General features: G+C 44.2%; 1 protein-coding gene and 1 long non-coding RNA gene across 3 annotated transcripts in view; one reads left to right on the top strand and one right to left on the bottom strand.

Moving 5' to 3' along the window:
- WDR64 (WD repeat domain 64) overlaps positions 1–22,732 on the bottom strand; it is a 68,696-nt gene that overhangs the window by 41,993 nt on the left and 3,971 nt on the right. The window contains exons 3-10 of one of the 2 annotated variants that reach the window (XM_081188061.1): positions 21,198–21,300; positions 19,899–20,002; positions 14,263–14,292; positions 12,274–12,384; positions 9,989–10,206; positions 9,441–9,575; positions 5,753–5,832; positions 57–196 (exon numbers count right to left, since the gene is read on the bottom strand). In XM_081188061.1, the coding sequence (XP_081044187.1) occupies positions 57–196; positions 5,753–5,832; positions 9,441–9,575; positions 9,989–10,206; positions 12,274–12,384; positions 14,263–14,292; positions 19,899–20,002; positions 21,198–21,300 (921 nt within the window). The remainder of the gene's footprint in view (positions 1–56; positions 197–5,752; positions 5,833–9,440; positions 9,576–9,988; positions 10,207–12,273; positions 12,385–14,262; positions 14,293–19,898; positions 20,003–21,197; positions 21,301–22,732) is intronic. The other variant, XM_081188062.1, reaches the window with a different exon arrangement.
- On the top strand, positions 10,213–19,885 carry LOC308583830. The gene is made up of 3 exons (XR_014006441.1): positions 10,213–10,651; positions 16,032–16,173; positions 19,138–19,885. It is a non-coding gene; the product is annotated as an uncharacterized lncRNA (long non-coding RNA).

Genomic DNA, 22,732 nt, shown 5'->3' with positions numbered 1-22,732 from the left:
ATGAGAGGAGAAAGCAGCAGCTTCTCTCAGTAAGACACAGTGAAAAAGTAGTTTACCTTTGCAGTCGAAAGGCTAATAATGTGCTGGTCCTTTTCATTGGTGACAATCTCTGTTATGCTAAATAAATGTCCCATCAGCTTCCCCACTGGCTTCGTATTGATGTTAGGATGCCACAAACGAAGAATTTTATCATCTCCTGGAGAAAGGAATGGACCAGTGAGCCTGTTACCTGGGCTGCACAACAACTCAATACTGGCAGAGTTATTAATATACTGTATTATTATTATTATTATTATTATTATTATTATTATTATTATTATTATTATTATCATCATCATCACCACCACCACCACCACCACCACCACCGACTGGTACACGATATGAGATTATTATTATTACCATATCATTTAGCAGTTTGTGGGGGGGTGGCAGTGCTTACACTTGTATGGTTATTATTTTTTCTATGCACCTCAAACCAACATGTTGCCATTTTAAGATGTAACCTCCATTTTCGAGGGTGGGAAAGCTCTTTGTCTGTCTGTGTTTGTTTGAGCTATTAGCCTGTCAGAAGCAAATTTGTGGGATTTGTATTACTTTCTTCTGTAGCTGCATGTAATACTGTGTTGATATTGCAAGTACCACATGGGAATTCTTAGCTAACTGGTCTAATGGGAGGGAGGGGAGAATTCTGTTTCCTCTCTATGTCCTTATTCCTGCTTAGATAACTGTATATTAAGCACCTTTGTAATAGGTGTTAAGTGTCTGACCAGCACAGTCACAGACTGTGCAGTGCGACTCGGGGTGGTTTTCTTCTAAATATTATGTAGAGTTGTTGGCCTCCATTGCTCTTGAGGGACAATGGAAGAGTCCACCATTGAGGGTTAAGTCAAACTGTTGGAGAGTTACAGTGCCAGCTGCTGAGACTGATACAGGAGAGACATATCTTATTGCAGCTGGGGCAAATGAAGGCATCGGGTTTTGCTGTTACGGATGCACCATAACATTTCTTCTCTCTGGGCTACTCCCAGAAGTCATTCCTCCTGTGGCCATTGATGTGGATACACAACCTGACTGTCTCCAGGCACTGTAGTCATCTGCAAGGAATGTCCACAGCAAGGTTAGTGTTGCAAGCCTTCATTTCACATTTGCAGACATCTTTATAGCAGAGTTGGTCTGCCAACAGGCATGGTGCCTCAAGCCAACTCCCCGTAAAGCACATCCTCAGGAATCCTGCCATTTGCCACTCTGCGTACGTGACCAAGCCAGCATAGACGTCTCTGAGACATGAGTGCGAACATACTGGGAATGTGAGCTTGGAAGAGCATATCTTTGTTTGAGACTCTGTCCTACCATGTGCTGCCCAAAATCTTCCTGATGCAGCACATACGGAAGGCACTGAGGCATTGCTCCTGGCGGGTAGTGAGTCGTTGCCTACGACTCATTTCCATAAAGCAGCATGCTTAGCACACAAGCCTGGTAGATCTTCATCTTGGGAGTTGTTAGCATCACAATCCTCCATACCCTTTGGGAAAGATGAGCCATTGCCTTTGCTACCTTGCCAATATGCTTGTACAGCTCAGTGTCAATGGAAGTTGCTGGTTATGCTACAGCCCAGTTAGACAAAAATGTCTACCACCTCAAGCGTGTGGTCACCCATGCTGATGTGGAGTGCTGGCAATATCCTGAGCCAAGATGTTGGTCTTCATCAGGCTGATGGTGAGGCCAAACTCCAAGCAGGCTTGGGGAAAGTGGTTGATGAGTCTCTGTAGAGCTTCCTCAGAGTGCGCTGTGAAGGCTGCGTCATGTGCAAACAACATCTCTTGGATGAGAACCGACTTCACGTTTGTCTTGGCGTGGAGACATGCCAGGTGGAACAGACCCCTGTCGCTCCTTGAACGGAAGCACACACCATCTTCAGTCAAACTGAAGGCATATGAGAGCAATAGAGAGAAGAATATCCCAAAGAGACCCACTGAAATTAGGGTTAGGATCCATTAATTTCAGTGGGCCTTCTCTGAGTAAAACTTAGTTGACTACCACCCTGTGACACAGGAGTCTCTATTCATCATGTTTCATGCAGATCTGGTGATCCTTCTCCCATGCATATGATTCCTTTGAACTTAACAAGAGCCAGTGTGGTGTAGCGGTTAAGAGCAGTAGACTCGTAATCTGGTGAACCGGGTTCGCGTCTCCGCTCCTCCACATGCAGCAGCTGGGTGACCTGGCTAGTCACATTTCTCTGAAGTCTCTCAGCCCCACTCACCTCACAGAGTGTTTGTTGTGGGGAAGGAAAGGAAAGGAGAATGTTAGCCGCTTTGAGACTCCTTTGGGTAGTGATAAAGCGGGATACCAAATCCAAACTCTTCTTCTTCCTCCCATCTCTTTTAGGGGGAGCAACTGCTACCCTGATAGTGACTGCAGAGGTTTTAAGGAACCATCCTCTGTTCCTGACACCTTATCACAGAGTCAGCCTGTTCTGACTAGGACCGATTGATCCTCTGTTGAAAAAAACAGGCACATCTAGAAAGCAGGTAACCAAAGAATGTATAAATTGCTCAAACTAATACTTTGTGACTAGCTATTTTAGATGGGGGTGGCTGGTTTACTGAAATGTTTCAGTAACACAATTTTAAAATGATTTATTTAGCACCTGGATAGGCTCTGGCTTCAGCATGTTTGCTGTTAGCCTTTACGGCAAAGGGCTGTGCTTCATTTCCCAGCCATGTGTTTGGGAAGCCAATTACAATACATGTACTTGAAAAGGAAAACCTGCTGTCAGTCTTTACAGATGCATGCCTTGCATTTTAAAGAAAAAATAAAGGAGGTCTAGCATAATGCTAGTTTTTCCAAACCATTCATCTTCTTCTACTTTTCCATTACTGTCCCTAGGGTAAGGAAGCGGCCACCATGTTTTGATGAATAACCTGAGAAATGCTTATACCAGCCTTTCTCAACCTGGTGCCCTCCAGAGGTTTTTGGGACTCCAACTCCCATCAGCCCCAGCTAGCATGGCCAATAGTCAGAGATGATGGTGGCTGTAGTTCAAAGCATGGGGAAGGCACAAAGTTAAAAAGGTTGTTTTGTATCACTATTATGTCTCCGTGACTAGGCATAAGACTGCACTCAACTTCCATTGAAACTTCTTTGAGTTCCAAGAATAAAGCTCTGTTATTTCTTATGCATCTTTCATCTAAAATGTCAGCCCAGCAGGCAGGCAGTAGGGATGCTTTTTTGGTGGTGTTGATGATGACACATGGAAGCAGCTGTCCCTCAAACAGAGAACAGTGTGACGATCAGGTGTGGGTAGGTGTGAATGGAAAAAATCATAAGCAATTACATAGTTCCCTGTATTTGTCAAAAAACAGCATGTGCTATAGAACTGGCTCGGAGAAAGTGTTAGGCAGACTTTGAGCTGCGTAACAATGTAAAAAAAGGATTTGAAGGCAGCTAGACATCTGCAGCATTCATTAAATTTATGACTTCTAAGAATTATGTTGACATGAATGATGAACAATAAAAGAATACACTCTCTGTTCAACCTTCTTCCAATACTTCTGAGCAAAATGATGAAAAGACAGTTTTATCAGCAAAGGTTTACTGAGTTATAACTTAGTTTTTCAAATGATTTAAAACAACATTATTCCACTGACAGGCAAGACTTGACAGCACTTTATTAGAACTGTATGGCAACAGCCATGGACAGCCTAGCAATTAATACTAAATATAAATTGCTTTTAGTCCCAAGTATTAGTATTTAGGAGCAGCTGACTCATTTCTTAAATAAGTTCTTGTTTTAGTTGCATGATCAATGCATTCAGCAAATGTTTGTGTAATTCAGTAAAAAAATATTGCTAGGATGTCAATTTTTATTTTACAGGGAATAAGATGTTGAATATTTCAGCCACACTCTCTCTGCTAATCAATAAGAGGATATTGGTAGCCTAGCTATATTTAGCATCAGACATTTTTATTTTTCTCTGCTGATTGAGATTCATAGAGTAGTGCTATAAAGGTAAAGGTAAAGGTACCCCTGCCCGAACGGGCCAGTCTTGACAGACTCTGGGGTTTGTGCGCCCATCTCACATCTATTGGCCGGGGGCCAGCGCTGTCCGGAGACACTTCCGGGTCACGTGGCCAGCGTGACAAAGCTGCATCTGGCGAGCCAGCGCAGCACACGGAACGCCGTTTACCTTCCCGCTGGTAAGCGGTACCTATTTATCTACTTGCACCCGGGGGTGCTTTCGAACTGCTAGGTTGGCAGGCGCTGGGACCGAGCAGCGGGAGCGCACCCCGCCGCGGGGATTCGAACCGCCGACCTTTCGATCGGCAAGCCCTAGGTGCTGAGGCTTTAGCCCACAGCACCACCCGCGTCCCTGAGTAGTGCTATAGCTGGACCCAAAGGTGCTCAGTTTTAGATACCGTATTGGCCTGAATATAAGCCTCACTTTCCCCCCAAATTCTGACCATGAAAAGTTAAAGTGCGGCTTATATTTGCGACCTTACAATATGCAGCCAGGAGCAAACAGCGCCCCGCGCATAGTCCTCCATCCTCTCCCTCAAGGCCAGGGAGGGAGACAGCGAGGAAGGGGAAAGGCGCTGGCAATGCAGCGCGGCTCCCCCCCCCCCCCATATGCAGCCTGGAATGGAGTGGCTTATATTCATGTATTTTTTCTTTTTCCTCCCCCCTCCCTCCAATTTTAAAGGTGCGGCTTATATTCGGGTGCGTCTTATGTTCAGGCCAATATGGTATTTCTTGTCAATTAATTCCACATGCTGACTGCTGTTCAACAAACAACGCTGCTGATCTGAACAACTGGAGGCTCATTGTGATGCTGAATACTAACCTAGCAAAGCCTAGGTGTTCCACCTGCAATTTGAGATGATTATTTCACTTTCTCTATAACAAACCTACAGTACGTCATCCCAGGCATGAAACATGAAACTAGGAGAAACACCAACAGTCTGAGATGATGCTTCTTCCTCACATTAGAATATGGCAGGATTGCCTTGATGCTGCTACTTCAGCCAGAGACTGATGTAAATTGCAGCTGGTACATTGTTGTCAGGATGGAGCACAGGAAGACAGGAAGTAGCCTTATACCGAGTGAGGCATTGGTCAGGCAACATGAGAACAGGCCTTTTCTGTGGTGGCTCCGCACTTGTGGAATGCTCTCCCCAAGGAGGCTCACCAAGTGCCTTTGAGAGCCAGTGTGGTGTAGTGGTTAAGAGCGGTAGACTCAATCTGGGGAACCGGGTTCGCGTCTCCGCTCCTCCACATGCAGCTGCTGGGTGACCTTGGGCTAGTCACATTTATCTGAAGTCTCTCAGCCTCACTCACCTCACAGAGTGTTTGTTGTGAGGGAGGAAGGGAAAGGAGAATGTTAGCCGCTTTGAGACTCATCAGGGTAGTGATAAAGCGGGAGATCAAATCCGAAGTTTTCTTCTATCTTTAGGAGCCAGGCAAAAACATTCCTCTTCCCCCCAGGCCTTTGGCTGCTTAAGCAAACTGTGGCCTTTTAACCTGTGGGAGGTATTGTTTTTGTTTGTTGTTATAGTATGCATTTTTGTGTTTTTATGTTGTGGAACACCCTGGGATCATTGGATGAGGGCATTATAGAAATCATCATCATCATCATCTTCATCATTTATGTTTTGTAGGCAGCAGCAATAACATTGCAATTATTTAGCAACCGAGAAATTTTGGAAACGATCACCAAGACTTATTTAGTAGACTGAAGGCATTTTTACCTACCCCCAGTAACAACAATATTGGCTTTTCCACAGTATGTGAAAGCGTTAACTCCCCTGGGTACTGAGAACTCCCTAACAGGTCTGCAATGACAAGAAAACATTTGATTAAATAAGGCTATAAAGTCTTATGCAAGGGTGGTAACCTGTTCTCTCTTCCAAAATGGAAGGAGTAATGAGTAACATTAGCCAAATTAGTACATAATTGTCCAGTTTTTTGTTCCCGAAACATCACCAAGGAGCCATCGGAGCCAGGATCAGATCCTTACTCCAGGTTCTGCCTGGTGAGTCCTCAACCCCTCAGGGAGGAAAGGACCCACCCCCCCATCACAAAGTCCCTTCAGTAATAAAAATTGTAAATTCTATCCCTTGGCTCGCCACCAAGGCTGGAAGCTCAGGCATCCTTCCACACCTAACCCTTTCTCACAGTTCTTTCTCTTATGGCTCTCACTCTGTCTCCTTGTTTTATCTCTATAACCCCATATAAATAAGTACCGTATTTTTCGCCCCATAAGACGCACTTTTTCCCCTCCAAAAATGAAGGGGAAATGTGCCTGCGTCTTATGGGGCGAATGCAGGCTTTCGCTGAAGCCTGGAGAGCGAGGGGGGTCGGTGCGTACCGACCCCTCTCGCTCTCCAGGCTTCAGGAAGCTCTGCGCAACCCTCGGGAGACCGGCTGCGAGGGTTGCGCAGAGCTGCCTGCAATCCCGGGACCAGCGCAGCTCTGCCCGGCCACCGGGAGCCTGGGGAGAAGCTCCGCCCCGCTCCCGGTGGCCCTGCAGAGCTGCCTGCGCTCCTGGGACCAGCGCAGCTCTGCCCGGCCACCGGGAGCCGGGGGAGAAGCTCCGCCCCGCTCCCGGTGGCCGTGCACAGCTGCCTGCGCTCCTGGGACCAGCGCAGCTCTGCCCGGCCACCGGGAACCGGGGGAGAAGCTCCGCCCCGCTCCCGGTGGCCCTGCAGAGCTGCCTGCGCTCCTGGGACCAGCGCAGCTCTGCCCGGCCACCGGGAGCCGGGGGAGAAGCTCCGCCCCGCTCCCGGTGGCCCTGCAGAGCTGCCTGCGCTCCTGGGACCAGCGCAGCTCTGCCCGGCCACCGGGAGCCGGGGGAGAAGCTCCGCCCCGCTCCCGGTGGCCCTGCAGAGCTGCCTGCGCTCCTGGGACCAGCGCAGCTCTGCCCGGCCACCGGGAGCCGGGGGAGAAGCTCCGCCCCGCTCCCGGTGGCCCTGCAGAGCTGCCTGCGCTCCTGGGACCAGCGCAGCTCTGCCCGGCCACCGGGAGCCGGGGGAGAAGCTCCGCCCCGCTCCCGGTGGCCGTGCACAGCTGCCTGCGCTCCTGGGACCAGCGCAGCTCTGCCCGGCCACCGGGAGCCGGGGGAGAAGCTCCGCCCCGCTCCCGGTGGCCCTGCAGAGCTGCCTGCGCTCCTGGGACCAGCGCAGCTCTGCCCGGCCACCGGGAGCCGGGGGAGAAGCTCCGCCCCGCTCCCGGTGGCCCTGCAGAGCTGCCTGCGCTCCTGGGACCAGCGCAGCTCTGCGCCGCCATCCCGAGCGGGGCGCTAAGTCCCGCCCCGCTCGGGATGGCGGCACAGAGCTGCCTGCCGTCGCGGGACTGCAGGCAGGTCTACGCCGCCATCCCGAGCGGTGCGCTAAGTCCCACCCCGCTCGGGATGGCGGCACAGATCTGCCTGCCGTCGCGGGACCGCAGGCAGGTCTACGCCGCCATCCCGAGCGGGGCGCTAAGTCCCGCCCCGCTCGGGATGGCGGCAGAGATCTGCCTGCCGTCGCGGGACCGCAGGCAGGTCTACGCCGCCATCCCGAGCGGTGCGCTAAGTCCCGCCCCGCTCGGGATGGCGGCAGAGATCTGCCTGCCGTCGCGGGACCGCAGGCAGGTCTACGCCGCCATCCCGAGCGGTGCGCTAAGTCCCGCCCCGCTCGGGATGGCGGCAGAGATCTGCCTGCCGTCGCGGGACCGCAGGCAGGTCTACGCCGCCATCCCGAGCGGTGCGCTAAGTCCCGCCCCGCTCGGGATGGCGGCAGAGATCTGCCTGCCGTCGCGGGACCGCAGGCAGGTCTACGCCGCCATCCCGAGCGGGGCGCTAAGTCCCGCCCCGCTCGGGATGGCGGCACAGAGCTGCCTGCCATCGCGGGACTGGTGCACTTCTCCCCATCGCCAGCCCCACAAGCTCGGGGGACAGCGGGGAGGCAGAGCGTGCCTTCCCACTGTTCCCCGACCTGGTTCTTCCAGCCCCGCACCTGGGGGGGAAATAAAAATTTTTTTCTTTATTTCCCCCCAAAAAAACTAGGTGCGTCTTATGGGCCGGAGCGTCTTATGGGGCGCAAAATACGGTATTCTGCTCTGCTGGCTTTGCTGGGGCAGAGGCTCTGTCCTTCTTTGCTCCTTAATTTCTCCTTCGTTCAATAAGAAGAAGAAGGGCCACAGCTCAGTGGTACAATCCCCAGCACCTCCAGGTACGGCTGGGAGAGAAGCCTGCCTGCAACCCTGGAGAGCCACGGCCAATTAGGGCAGACAGTACTGAGTTAGATCAACCAAAGGCTTTGTCACGTTCCGGCTTACGGGCGGTCGAAGTCCCGGCTGAGGATGTTGGGACTGGGGGCAAGACGGCGGGGTGGGAGCAGCAATCGGAGCTAGGAAGCCAGGAGTCAGGAAGCCAAGGGTCTGAGGGTCAGAGAGCCGGGAGTCCAGAAGCCAAGGGTCCAAGGGTCAGGAAGCAAGGAGTCAAGAAGCCAAACGCAGCAAGGCAGGAAGCGTGTTGCTGTGGCAAAGAGCCAAAGGGAAATGCTGACCTTATATCCCTTCCCGGCTCTTGCCACCAGGTGCTGTGAGTTACCAATCGGCTTCACCTGTGCGGCTGCGCCTTACCTCTTCAGAACAAACTTAGGAAAGCCCCAGTTCTGCAAAGGCCTACCAGTCACAGTGCCTGGCTCCTGCATGCACTCCTGACAGGCTTGTCTTGGTATTAGGCAACTTCCTATAGTGCTATGTAGTGGGAGCAAACCCTTTTTTGTATTTGACTCTACATTGTGTGTGTGTGTATAAACTTTATAATGTTATGGTATTCATTGTGTGTTTGAATGATATTTTTTTGGGGGGGTGATAGTTAATGCTGATGTTTGCTTTTTTCTGAGAATTACCTATTTGTTTATACTTTATAGCATGTACTATATCTTCTTTAGTATTATAAAAAGACAAAAATCTTCAAATGACTGTTGAGATTGTAAACATGAAATTTCATTAAAAAATTAAAAAATTGTCCAGTAGCACCTTGGAGACCAACTAAGTTTGTTCTGGGTATAAGCTTTTGTGAAGTGTGCATGCACACGAAAACTTATACCCAGAACAAACTTAGTTGGTCTCTAAAGTGCTACTGGACATTTTAAATTTTTTAAAATTTATTTCGACTGCATCAGACCAACACGGCTACCTACCTGAATGAAATTTCATGTCACTTCTAAGGTGTACAAGAAAGAAACCAATATTTCAGACCAACAGTGTGTCCTAATTTGCAAGATAGTTGTATGAAAGATCACTTTGGTAGGCTTTAGATAACTAATTTTGATTTCATTTAAAAAACCCCACAGCTCATATAACTCACAATTCCTTTAAAGTTTTCAATTTGACTTAACCCATACGTGTGACTATCTGTATGAAAATAATATATAGTACAATAAGGACTTACGTGTTGTCTTCAAGTCTTCTGAGGTCATCCAAAACCAAAGAATGAACACTGTCCAAAGAGCAGGATCCAAAACAATTCAAGGCTGGAAAGTATTTGACTTTCACAACCCAGTCCTCATGTAGCTTGCGTCTAATGCTGGGAGTGATAAAACAAAATACTAATTCATATATCTACATATATAAGAAACTGAGCTCAAATGGAATATAAATTATAATCTCTATACCAAGTAAAATAATTTGAAATGGGATTCTTCATGGTTTGCTCTAACCGTAGCCTACTAGATGTCAAGGAAAACCTGGCCCATTGTTCTATACCAGGTATCCCCAAACTCAGCCCTCCAGCTGTTTTGAGACTACAACTTCCATCATCCCTAGCTAACAGGACCAGTGGTCAGGGATGATGGAGGGCCGAGTTTGGGGATGCCTGTTCTATACAATATTTATGTTCTCTTTGTGTCAAGAAGTGTGGAAACTTCCCATCATGGGCTCTATTTAAAAACAATAACTTTCAGTCTCAATAATGAGAATTGCCAAAGTATCTGGACTTACCTTTTGAATTTCCTAGAATCGATAACCATAATTTGTGCTTTCTTTTTAGCTTTAGATTGCTTTAGGCCGAAGTCATCGCTGGTCATGGTATACATATTTACGTATCCCCCGTCATCCCCCAGTAAGATGTCATCCTTCACTAGTAGTTCTGCTGGTCGCTGAACAGCACAAACACAAATAACGCAATGTTCCACGGGTTTGATGATAAAACAATTGTCCTATGAAATAAAGCAGATTGTCGATTAGATGTTTTGGCATTTATTCTATTAATCCACCAATAAGTATTCTTGCCTTAAAGATGCTATTCAGAAAATTATGTGAGAAGATAGTTCGAAAGTCCTGGCTGCAACCTGTGAGATATATATACTAGCTTGTCAAATATGCCTAAGTAAGCAACTGACATTCCTTAATTAACTCTTCATAGTTATTTTTGCAGCATTCCTGAAGGTCTTGTGTTAAGTCTATAAGTAATGCACTAGTTTAGTAGACCAATGGAAATCAAAATTATCCCTTTGTTCCCCCCACCCCTCCTTTCCAGCATCTTCTCCTATCATTTCTGTTTTTGCTTTATTTTGTTTATATGCATCCACACTTCCCCATTCGTTTCTCTGGTGCTGTTGAAGACTGCATAGGATTTGCTACAGTTAACACGGTATCATCTGCGTAGAGCTTTATTTTTTGCTGTTTTATTTATCTGTATCCCTTTAATCTCTTGATTCTCCTTTATCTCAGCAGCTAGTGGCTCAATGGTGGAAACAAATAATAAAGGGGACAGAGGATGTGCTTGCCTTGTCCCTCAAAATAAATATACTTGATAATATGCCATTCACAAAAATGTCTGCTTTACAATCAGTACAAGTAGTTTGTACCCCTGAGTTATACCTACGCCATAGAGAAACAGGTTTAATATTGACCCCCCCCAATTAAAAAACGTGAGAACTGTAGTTCTATAAGGGGGACACTAGGGACCTGTCAGGAGAATTCTCAGCAATATCAACAAACTATGATTTCCAGAATGCTTTGGGAGAAACTATGGTAACTATCCTGATAAAAGAATGTTTGTGTGTGTGTGTGTGTGTGTGTGTGTGTGTGTGTGAGAGAGAGAGAGAGAGAGAGAGAGAGTGTTAAGTGAAGTGCTGTAGCACAGTGGTAGAGCAGAGGCTTTGGGTACCTGTCTGTGACCAACAGAAGCTGTGACCAACAGAAGCTGGGCCATTTAAAACAGTGAAATGGTAAGGAAGAATTATCCTCACCCCCAGTGCTGTAGTCCCAGTCTAGTCCCCTGTTGCTACTTTTAACAATAGCACCCCCCCAAAAAAAGAGTTACCAGACTATCCAATCACAGATTTCCCATGTCAAGCCTATTTTTGGTCCTAATTGGCTCTCTTGCCCAGGCTTATATCCCTTCACGATCTGATAGGATATTTGCTGCATGTAGGAACTGAGTCCATTCTCCATTCTCTATACCAGTGTTTTTCAACCACTGTTCCGCGGCACTCTAGTGTGCCGCGAGATGTTGCCTGGTGTGCCGTGGGAAAAATTGAAAAATTCGAAAGATTTTTAAAAAATAAAAAAGTCAAATTTTCGCTCACTAGGCGGGCGCTGGACTGCGTCCACCCTATTTTCCATCCGTCCTGGGTGGGGATCAGATTGGATGGGATCGGATGAGAGCGGACAGGCGGGCCACTCTCATCCGATTCCCCATAGAGAGCAGCGGGGCTCTGACATCTCCCTCTCCACACACAGTGCGGAGACGGAGCTGTCATCCGCCGGCTCAGCGGGGATCAGCGGATCGATCCCCGCTGAGCAGAGAACGGTCCGCAACGTTTGATTCCAGCCAGAATATCAGCTTTGTGTTCAGCCAGTTGCGCACTGAATAAAGTATTTTATAATTTTTCATATTTCTGTTTACTTACTATTTCATAATAAAGTAATTATAAAATACTTTCTTTGTGTTTATTTGATTCCTATTCAAGAGAATGACTTTATATATAGTCAATATAGGCACAGAGTTAAATTTTTTAACATTTTCTAATGGTGGTGTGCCTCGTGATTTTTTTCATGAAACAAGTGTGCCTTTGCCCAAAAAGGGTTGAAAAACACTGCTCTATACAGCTGCTTACCAGCTATAGTGCTTCAGTATGAGATATGCTAACAAGAATGCAGAATAGTTGAGTTAAACTGAAGCACAATACCAAAAAACATTCTTTGGATTTTTGTTTTATCCCCTTACCCCTAAAACACATATGCACATACACACAGACTTGCATGACTCAGTGTCTTACCAGGGCAGTGCCCTGTGTTTTATAATCCCAGATGATGATGGTTCTTTCCGTCACAGCAACAACACGCTTGAGCTGACTCAGGTAATCACATCCAGTGATCCAGGAGGTGTCCTGATTAAAGAGAAATGTTGGCAGAATCAACCTCTTTGCTAGTTTGCAAAGAAAAAACCTTTGTCTTTAATTGATGTCTGAAAGTCTCCTTAGGAATGATTTATAGAAAGAAGAAGAATTCAATGAATATTTACAGTCAAAGTATCAACTACAGCTGTAAAAGTTGAGTTTGCCAGAATTTGGTGATAAAGTTGTGTTTATGGAATTACAAATATTGTGCCAGTGGAATAAAGATGTGGAAGTATTTTAATAAGTTATAATATAACTTTCATAATCAATTACATGCGCATCCTAGCTTTTCAATATCCCTAGAATCAAGCTGAAATTGAAATGTGGACTGTTTCAGACATTTTGTAGTCGCTTGCATCCAATTATGATGGAAACCCTTTAACATTTCTGCGCCTCAACACAGCTATAAATTAATTTCATATTGTGTGTTGGGTGCTACACAAAGATATATTGCCCTGTGCTCTGCTATTTGTATAGAGCAATCTGAAACGCTAATGGATTCTAAATTAAATTTAAGAGGCTATAGCTGTCAAAATTATTGCACAACCTCAAGTTCTGTTTACAGCCTGTGATGATTATGAACCAGATCTAACCATGTTAAAAGAGAATCAGTTGCAATGGCAGAATTATATAATTTGTGTCCAAATGAGTACAGCAAGGAACCGGCAGGCCTGCTATGGGAAAAATGTTTATAATAAGAACATAGTTCAAGTAATATGATCACCTGGGGAATGCAGTCAGAAGAGAAAATTATACTGCCCCATAATCAAGAGCAGGGAAGAGAAGTTATCCTAATGAATTGATTTATTACTCACTGTTGTGCCAGCAGCAGCTGTTGGACATTAAATACAATAATCTCTAACGAGCAAGCTCAACTCTCTTCAAACAACCTGGCAGCAGTTAGTCCCCAGATAAATGATGCACCTAATCTAAAGGAACCTCTCTCTGTCTTCAGATGCCTATTAACGCCAAACAGGATTAGCAGCAAAGCATCAAAAGTTTGTGATAGTTTAGATAGGTTTTCTGAACCAAAATGGCAAAAAGGTGTTCCAAAAGGGAATGTGCAGTGCAATCTTCATTGTAGCGATGGGGAAAATCTATACGGTGAATGAATGGATGATGCGAAGGTGGACTCCCTTTGTAGTAGCGAGAATAGCCCTGACACAATATGGCAACTACATTACCTGTATAGTTATGTGTACATTTCAGTTAAGTTTGGTTTCTCAGCATTTTGGTAGCAAAAAAGAAACACAGCTGCATAACTCATACGGTTTAAAATGAGATAACTTTGCATGTGTGTAAATGCACAGATCTGTATTCCCCCCCCCTGTATATACAAAAGCAGAGAGTCTTTCATCATTGGTACCATGATTTTTAATAAATAACTACTTGGTAGTCTTTAAACAAGTCACTTGCATGTTTACTCAGAATTGTTCAGCGGACTTATTCCCAAGGAAGTATATATAGCATTGCAGCCGCACTTTCCTAAACTGCAGGAAGTTGCTGTCAGAATACAATCAAGCTTTCAAGAAATGTGGTTAGTGCTTTGTCCCAACTTTTTTTGTAAATTAAAGATGGATGAGTAACTACAAAAATAATCTTATTGCCACTATTTACAACTCAAAAAATAGGTTTGATTTCATGAATTACATCAGCTTTTTAATGCATCTTTTGACCTAAATATGTAAGATAATCATGCCATAGATAGTATTTTCATACTCAAATGGGAAATAATGAAGCTATCAAACCTAGCGTACTTCACAATGCAAAATTATATGGGAGCTTCAAATACAAACATGTACAGGTACTTGTTTCACTTCACTGATGTCTAATTTGTAATTGAATTTTTGAGAAAAAGAGTCAACTTACGGGAATGCTTGTGCTCGTCAGGATCCTCATCTGGAAAATCAAGGAAAAAATTATGGAAGTAAGTGAGATGCAGTTGCAAGAAAAATAATATTATTTAAACTCGGGTTGGTGGCAACCAGGTAAACATTTCAAGAACCAGGTAAGGAAGTGTGAGATGCAGTCAGTGTTTCCCCTGCTCTGCTCTCAGAATACATGTGTGGCTAGAGCATGTTTGCGACAAAATCAAAACCACGCAGAGCACACGCAGACATTGTTTTAGTAAACTCACAGTGCCACAGTCTCATATGCAGTGCTTCCTTGGGTTAAAAATGAGGTGCCCATACCCCAAAATGAGGTGGTTGCCATGGGCAGCATTAAAAGAGGTGGCAGGATTCTATACCAGTGAGTATTGTCACCTTGCCAACAAAGGTCTGTATAGTTAAAGCTGTGGTTTTCCCAGTAGCGATGTATGGAAGTGAGAGCTGGACCATAAAGAAGGCTGATCGCCGAAGAACTGATGCTTTTGAATTATGGTGCTGGGGGAGACTCTTGAGAGTCCCATGGACTGCAAGAAGATCAAACCTATCCATTCTGAAGGAAATCAGCCCTGAGTGCTCACTGGAAGGACAGATCGTGAAGCTGAGACTCCAATACTTTGGCCACCTCATGAGAAGAGAAGACTCCCTGGAAAAGACCCTGATGTTGGGAAAGATGGAGGGCACAAGGAGAAGGGGACGACAGAGGACGAGATGGTTGGACAGTGTTCTTGAAGCTACCAGCATGAGTTTGACCAAACTGCGGGAGGCAGTGGAAGACAGGAGTGCTTGGCATGCTCTGGTCCATGGGGTCATGAAGAGTCGGACATGACTAAATGACTGAACAACCCAACTTGACACGACTAAACAACAACAACAATATTGTCACCAAAAGCACTGCTTATATGTATATGAGCTTGATTTTTGTCTTGCCTTTCTTTCAATTTGATACAGACAGGATATTAAAAATAATTGAACATGGATCTAACTACAGTAAGATGCTCATTTTTAGGTATCTGCACTGGAAGATGGCTGCAAATTTTCTAGTAACTGGTTTCCAAAAAAACTTCCCAATGGCAAAGTTGTTAATCATAAAATTGGCTGGCGTACTTGAAAGTATCAAAGACATTGTTTTGCTTTCCCTGTGTATTGTTTGTGACAAACATCCCTGAAGCATATTCAAATATTTGCAGTATGTCAAAGGCTTTGAACTGAACTGTTGCTCATGAAAACACATCAGACCATTGAGATAATTTTTAAAATGGAAGAGCTTGGTTTTTTGTTTTTTTATTTAAAAAATGGACTTATTGATGATTGCCTACAAAAGGCAATTTAAGCAGAAAAAGAGCAATGTTGAGACATTTTAATGGTTATTTTGAACGTTATTCTGTTTTGTGGAAGAAAAGAATCTTGCTCTTAGAGGTACTACAGAGATTATAGGCAGTCCTAATATAGGGATTTTTCTGAATCTCACTGAAGACAGGAAATTTAAAGATCCTTTGTTTAGTCAAAAAAAGTGGACTATAAATTATTTATCTCATTAAAAAAATGATTTCCTCAAATTATTGGGGGGGGGGATAAATGTTCATGGTAAGATAATTTCTAGAATAAAAAGGCAAAGTATTTTTCACTGTTATTTCATTGTATTCCAGATGTTTGTCGTCATGAGCAAATGTGTCAAACGATCAGCTATGTCCATATTGATGCTGGAAACATTTTGATCAAGGAACTTCTTTACATCCGCAGGTGCGGCAGTGGAGGTCTTGCCCCAGTAATGGACTGGATGAGAGCCAACAAAGTGATGTTCAATCCTGATAAGACTGTCAGTGGGTAGTTCCCTAGGCTGGATGGGAGGTTGCCTACTCTTGGTGAGGTTACACTCCCTCTGAAGGAGCAGGTATGTAGCTTGAGGGTACTTCTGAATCCTCTGCTGTTGCTTGAGGCTCAGGTGACCTTAGTGGCGCACAGTGCTGGTGGTCCAACTGCGCCCCTATTTGGACAGGGATAACCTAACGTCTGTTGCCTACGCTCTAGTAAGCTCTGTGTTAGATTACTGCAACACATTACATGTGGGACTGCCTCTGAAGATGGTTCAGAAACTTCAGCTGGTGCAGAATTCAGGGGCCAGGTTGCTCACTGGGGCAAAATGGGTTGAGCATGTAACACCAAACTTGGCCTGATTGCAGTGGCTGCCAATCAGTTTCCAGGACCAATTCAAAGTGCTGTTTTTTACCTATAAAGTCTTAAACAGCTCAGGACCATGATACCTCAAGGACTGCCTCTTTACAACCAGGCCTTTGCTTGATTAAACAATCTATGGCTTTTTAAATGCGTTTGTGGGATGGGGATTGTTGGTTTGTTGTTGTTGTTATGTACACAGGGTAGCCCAAAAGTAGGCATACTAATACAAACAAACAAACAAACAAACAAATAAATAAATAAAAATGGATTATTTTTCTTTACTGATATTGTGAATGCTGAGAGCTTGAGTCAAAAACAAAGAAAGTGGATTCTAAAGCAGTATACCGACTTTTGGGCCACCCTGTATTGTATTTTCATTTTGTAAGTTTTATGTTGACCACTGCCCTGTGGTCTTTGGATGAAAAGCGGCATCCAAATTTAATAAACAATGTTAAGGGACTATTCACACAAGTGCCTCTTGTTTCAACTGGGTTTAAACTGCAAAGAGAAACCTCCCATTTGTCAGAATGCTCATTCACAGTCATAAAATCAGAGTTGGAAGGGACCCTGGGGAGCATCTAGTCCAACCTGAATATGCACCTGTCCCATACGGAGATCGAACCTGCAACCTTGGCATTATCAGCATCACGCTCCAACCAACTGAGCCAAGTGGTTTATTCTCATGTGTGATTATATCCTTGATAACCTGCCAAAGATGTAGGCACACTCATACCCTATTTGTTTTCTCAACAGCAGGGACTGTTATATTAATGTGACTCAAAATTTCCATGCAGAGCTTTCAAAAAGTAAGGTAATATTTTTTTGAGCTTTGGAAATGAAATGGAAGTACTGATGTCAATGTGACATCAGTGGAAAATCTTAGGTAGCAGCTGGGAGCTCTCTGAGGGGGATTATTTTTTAGAGCAGTTCTTCGTAGAACTGTGAAAGAGATATAATGTACAGGGATACTGAATAGGTTTTCTCCCACATTCCTTCAGTAGTTCCCAAATGTCTCAGCCTTGCTTTAGTGTTTAATCACCTGCAAGGATCTTTTATTATCTTGTACATGCCTATGATGCTTATTGTGTCCTAATTAAATTGAAACCCTGGGTGTGTTTTGCTGCATTACTGCATAGTCACGACATTTCATAGGCTACTTGCACAAGAGCTACAGAAATATAAAGGTAATAAACAGCACATAGCCTCATATTTGTGCCTTCTGCCAGGGTAGTTTACTGCTGCATTTAAACCAAGGATGTTGCATCCTTGGGAGATTTATTAGCATAGCTTTTCTTCCCCCTCTTCCAACATCTCACTTAAACGGGTTACAAAAAAAGAAAGAAAAAAGGATGAAATACAAGTGGTAACTGCCAACGTTTTATGGAATTGATTATTTTGAGACAACATCTTCCAAGACAACAATTCCCATTTACACCACAAAGCACTCATAACCCACCTACTTTCAGCAGCCAGAAACACCATAACCAGACACTGGAGAGACCTGTCAGGAGTAAGCATGGACCAGTGGTACCAAATAGTATGGGAAACAGCCCTACTAGAAAAATTAACAAATAAACTGAAACTGACACGGGGACAAACAGAAGAAGACGCCTTTACCCCAGTATGGCTCCCCTTTATCACCACAGCCCAACAAGACAATGACAATAATCCACCAACAGCATACAAATCAATATGGCTGATCCAAAACACCCACCCACCCCACTCACACACACACGAAAGCAAAGATCACCACAGCCAATCACAAACAAACAACCACGCCCTAGGCCAACCCCAACCTCTCTCACCACCAAGTGAACAGCAGAGAACTGGCACGAACAACGCTGACACCAAACCCTACATACATTAAGCAAAATAGAAACATCACCACCCGACCCCACCCATCTCCCCCCCACCCCTTTTCTCCCCCCCCCACCCCTTTACAAATGAAACTGATTTGTAAAAATGTTACATGGAAAAAATATGAGAGACATTACACATACTTCTGTAAAACAAGAAAATCTTTAATAAAATTTGAGACATGGGTTTTCACCAGCTTACCAATATGTACATGACCTCCACACACAAATTATGCGTGGTCATACTGATTCCCATGTTTGTACACTCCTGTACTCTAATATTCTGTTTTAGGAAAATGGGAAGCTTCCAATGGTAGTTCCCATTGGGAAGGAAGGGAGGCCACCAGTGGGTGGTGCCTAAGCCCATGATGGGCAGATATGGAGCCAACCAATCCTGCTTTTGCCCACATTTTCCTCCCTTCTGCGCTCTGCAAGGGCAAAACTGAGACCCAAAAGGAAGAAGGTGGAGGGCATTGCCACCCATGGACAGGTTATAAACAAAAAGGTAGGCAGGTGGGGGCTGATTGAGGGCAGAATGAGGATGGTGGGGCAGTGCCCCATTTGCCCTAATGGACCAGCCTCTGACAGAAGCTGCCTTCTCCCAAGTTGGATAATTGGTCTACCTAGCTCACTACTGCCAGCACTGAATTGCCCCTCCATTTCTGACACAGATGTTTCTTCTAGGTTTACCTGGAGGAGGTAAGGAGCAGGTATGTAGAACTGCCATGTTTTACATTCTTAGCAGTTTCCATCACATACTTTGAAAAAAAAATCTGGTTACATCGTTGTTGTAAATTCCATTAGAGTTTCTTATGTCATCCCAGCAGGTCCCTCCACAAAGATGTGAAGCTGGAGTTGAGTACCCCTTGTCAAAGCCTTTTCCAAAATGCCCAGCTGCAGGCTTTTACTATTCTCAACAAGGAAGGAAATGGAGGACCCTGCTATGGAAATGGCTTAACTTGTCAGACTGAACCTGCTCCTGGAGATCCCAGCCATTGACCATCAAGCTTGCTCCTATCTGGATGATCCTGAATTTTTACCTGCATAATTCTCATCTTTGTCACGATAGAGTGTTGGGATGCTGAGAACTGGTTTCTAAGTCATACAATTTTTTGAACAATATGTATTAAATGTCTGTGTATGCTACTCATTTTTCTGAAAGCCTTTGTCTGAATGAGTGGGAAAGGATGGGTGCATTATGTTTTAGAAGGAAGAGAAAGCAAACAATATACCAAGAGCTTCTTTTCCTACTAATGCATCATCCAAACTAAGGTGGCCTGGGCAATAACACATTTTCAGTTTGTGCAATGGCCATTTACTTCAATTAAGCTTCCACAGAACACTTTCTAGTGACCTGTTCTTACTTTGTTTGAATTTGGGCCTGAATAAAATAAGAAAATTGTATTAAATGGCTACGTATTTCAGGAACCTGAAGCCAGATATCTCTTGTATGGCAGACGTTTGCTTGACTATCTCACTCATATATAACCAAAGGGCAGATGCATTTACAATTGTAATTAGCTGTTCATATTAGAAAGTGCTCTGTACCATAGAGAAAACAAATCTAGTTTACTTCAAAAATTACCTGGCTGGAGAAAATGGACAGCATCCCTTTTTGTGATGCTACTACTAAAAAATCCAGCTGTGGTACTTTCACTATGCACTTTATTACATCACGTCTCTTGACTCCTGCCAAAGACAAAATACATTCTAAAATCTGCACAACAAAACTTCTAGGAATTAGGTAATGCACACAATTAGTAACAAGGCAAAATACACATCTATATGGAATTTTGCCTAACAGACATGTCTTTGCAGAGGAATTTCCCCTAATATAATTCATTTTAGAAATTTGTAGTTTTCACTAAATATATGCATTTTCGTACATGTTAGTCGGCTGGAAAACTACACTGCAAAATCGTATGTAATTGTTTTGGAAAGTGCAAATTAGGGAGATCCACCTTTAAACGTGAACAAATAGAATTTCTCCCCCATCCCTACTTGTATAGAAATGGTCCAGTCCAGAGGCAAGTATACCAACTCAGTGAGAACTAAACTGATATTTTTAAAAAATGTTTTTATAAACTTTTATGTCAACTTATTTTTAATGCTTTATTTTAAGTAGATAATTACTATTGTTCTTCGTGACCTGCTTAGGGCCTTTCTGTTGAGTAAGTGGTATATAAATGTTGTAAAATAAAATAAAATAAGTAATGGTTAAAGACCAGTGAGTGCATTTACAATAGAATTACAAGCAGTTTATGTCAAGGGCAGTTCATAGGTGAGTACAAATGAACAGATCGTTGCAGCAGAGCCATAGAATGCATTAAAAATATATAACATGGCATCTTTGGAGACTTATAAAAACATACTTTTATATATATAAAAAAGCATCATGCTCTGATTTTGAACTTCTGCTATATTAACAATATGATCATATAGGGAGTTTCTTTGGGTGCGACTTTGGTGTTGCCAATGGAGGGGTTTGCTAGTTGTCTTTTGGCTGGAGAAAAATGCAACTCAAGAGTTACAACAGAAATGCTGTGATTTAAAAAAAGAAAATCAACAAACTGTTTGGGAAATTTACTTTAATTACCTAAGAGTCTAACAGGAACCCTATAATAGCAGGCACAGTTCAATCCTGGGCAGGTCTATTCAGACATAAACATTTCTGAGTGCAATGGAGCTTTCTCTCCAGCAAGTGTGTATGGATTTGCAACCAGAAGCTGTTCACTGAATGGGTGGAGCCACTACTCTGACTTCCCGGCAGGTGAGCTAATGTTGCTTATTGGGAGAGGAGGAGGGGCAATATATTATTCTGCCCACATCTGATGACACATTATGCAGAATTTCAATAAGTGGAGAGAACATTAAAAGATCCTACCTGCTTTTGAAATCCGCTGCTTTTTGGATACCAGGAAAACCATATTTTCTTCATCAAGCTGGGCAGCAAGAGCATCACCCTCCAGTATATAATATCCAAAGATCTAAAACAAGTCAAACAAAATGCAGCACCATATAAGAAGAACCTAAACTGCATGGAGAAATGATGACATATATTTAAAACTCTACATATATTTAAAAGTCAGTAGTAGTCAGATGGATGGTGACAGCAGTCACGAAATTAAAAGACACCTGCTTCTTGGGAGAAAAGCAATGACATAGCTAGACAGCATCTTAAAAAGCAGAGACATCACCTTGCCAACAAAGGTCCGTATAGTTAAAGCTATGGTTTTCCCATTAGTGATGTATGGAAGTGAGAGCTGGACCATAAAGAAGGCTGATCAGCGAAGAATTGATGCTTTTGAATTATGGTGCTGGAGGAGACTCTTGAGAGTCCCATGGACTGCAAGAAGATCAAACCTATCCATTCTTAAGGAAATCAGCCCTGAGTGCTCACTGGAAGGACAGATTGTGAAGCTGAGGCTCCAATACTTTGGCCACCTCATGAGAAGAGAAGACTCCCTGGAAAAGACCCTGATGCTGGGAAAGATGGAGGGCACAAGGAGAAGGGGATGACAGAGGACGAGATGGTTGGACAGTGTTCTCGAAGCTACCAGCATGAGTTTGACCAAACTGCGGGAGGCAGTGGAAGACAGGAGTGCCTGGCGTGCTTTGTTCCATGGGGTCACGAAGAGTCGGACACAACTAAACTAAACAACAACAAGTAGTCAGATGATGGCTAGAACACAGGCTCATCTCAGCTATCTGCCAATCTCCGATTCCCACCACCCTTCTGAGTAATATCCCTCCCCACCTTCTCACTATATAGAAGGATCTGGCAACTTCTGTTTCAGTGTATCTGAAGAAGTGTGCTTGCACACGAAAGCTTATACCAAGAACTAACTTAGTTGGTCTTTAAGGTGCTACAGGAAGGAATTTTTTTATTTTGACTATGGCAGACCAACACGGCTACCTATCTGTAACTAAAATATCAAGTTCTTACAAATGAGGAACAGGTACGATGTGTCACCTGTAACAGAGCCAGTTCCTCAGACTGAAGCATATATGGGCATATATGGGGAAAGGTGATCTTGCAAGGAAACTGGTCCCAAACTGTTAAGGGCTTTATATATTAATAGTAACACCTTGAACTTGACCCAGTAGTAAACTGGCAACTGGTTCAGGTCCCTGAGCAGACGTGTTAAAGGCTAACAGGGTTTGATTCCTTCCCCCAATCTTGCTGCAGCATTTTGCACTAACCGAAGTCCCACATGCAGTTCATTGCAGTAACCAATGCACAAACTATGTGAATACAACTCATAGTTCCAGGTCAGTAAGAACTTACTGCCAAGGATTGTTGTGATGACAGATATAGAATCTGTCTGCACAGAACATCTAATTCTAATCCATGATATAGCAATACCAATAAGGTACAGAATGAGGAATCCGCAACATTTCCCTCTTAGCATCCTTTCT

This window comes from Podarcis bocagei, assembly GCF_964188305.1.
Source record: "Podarcis bocagei genome assembly, chromosome: 3".
Lineage (NCBI taxonomy): Eukaryota > Metazoa > Chordata > Lepidosauria > Squamata > Lacertidae > Podarcis > Podarcis bocagei.
Note: the sequence above shows the minus strand (reverse complement) of the source record. Positions and strands in the feature narration are given on the sequence as shown.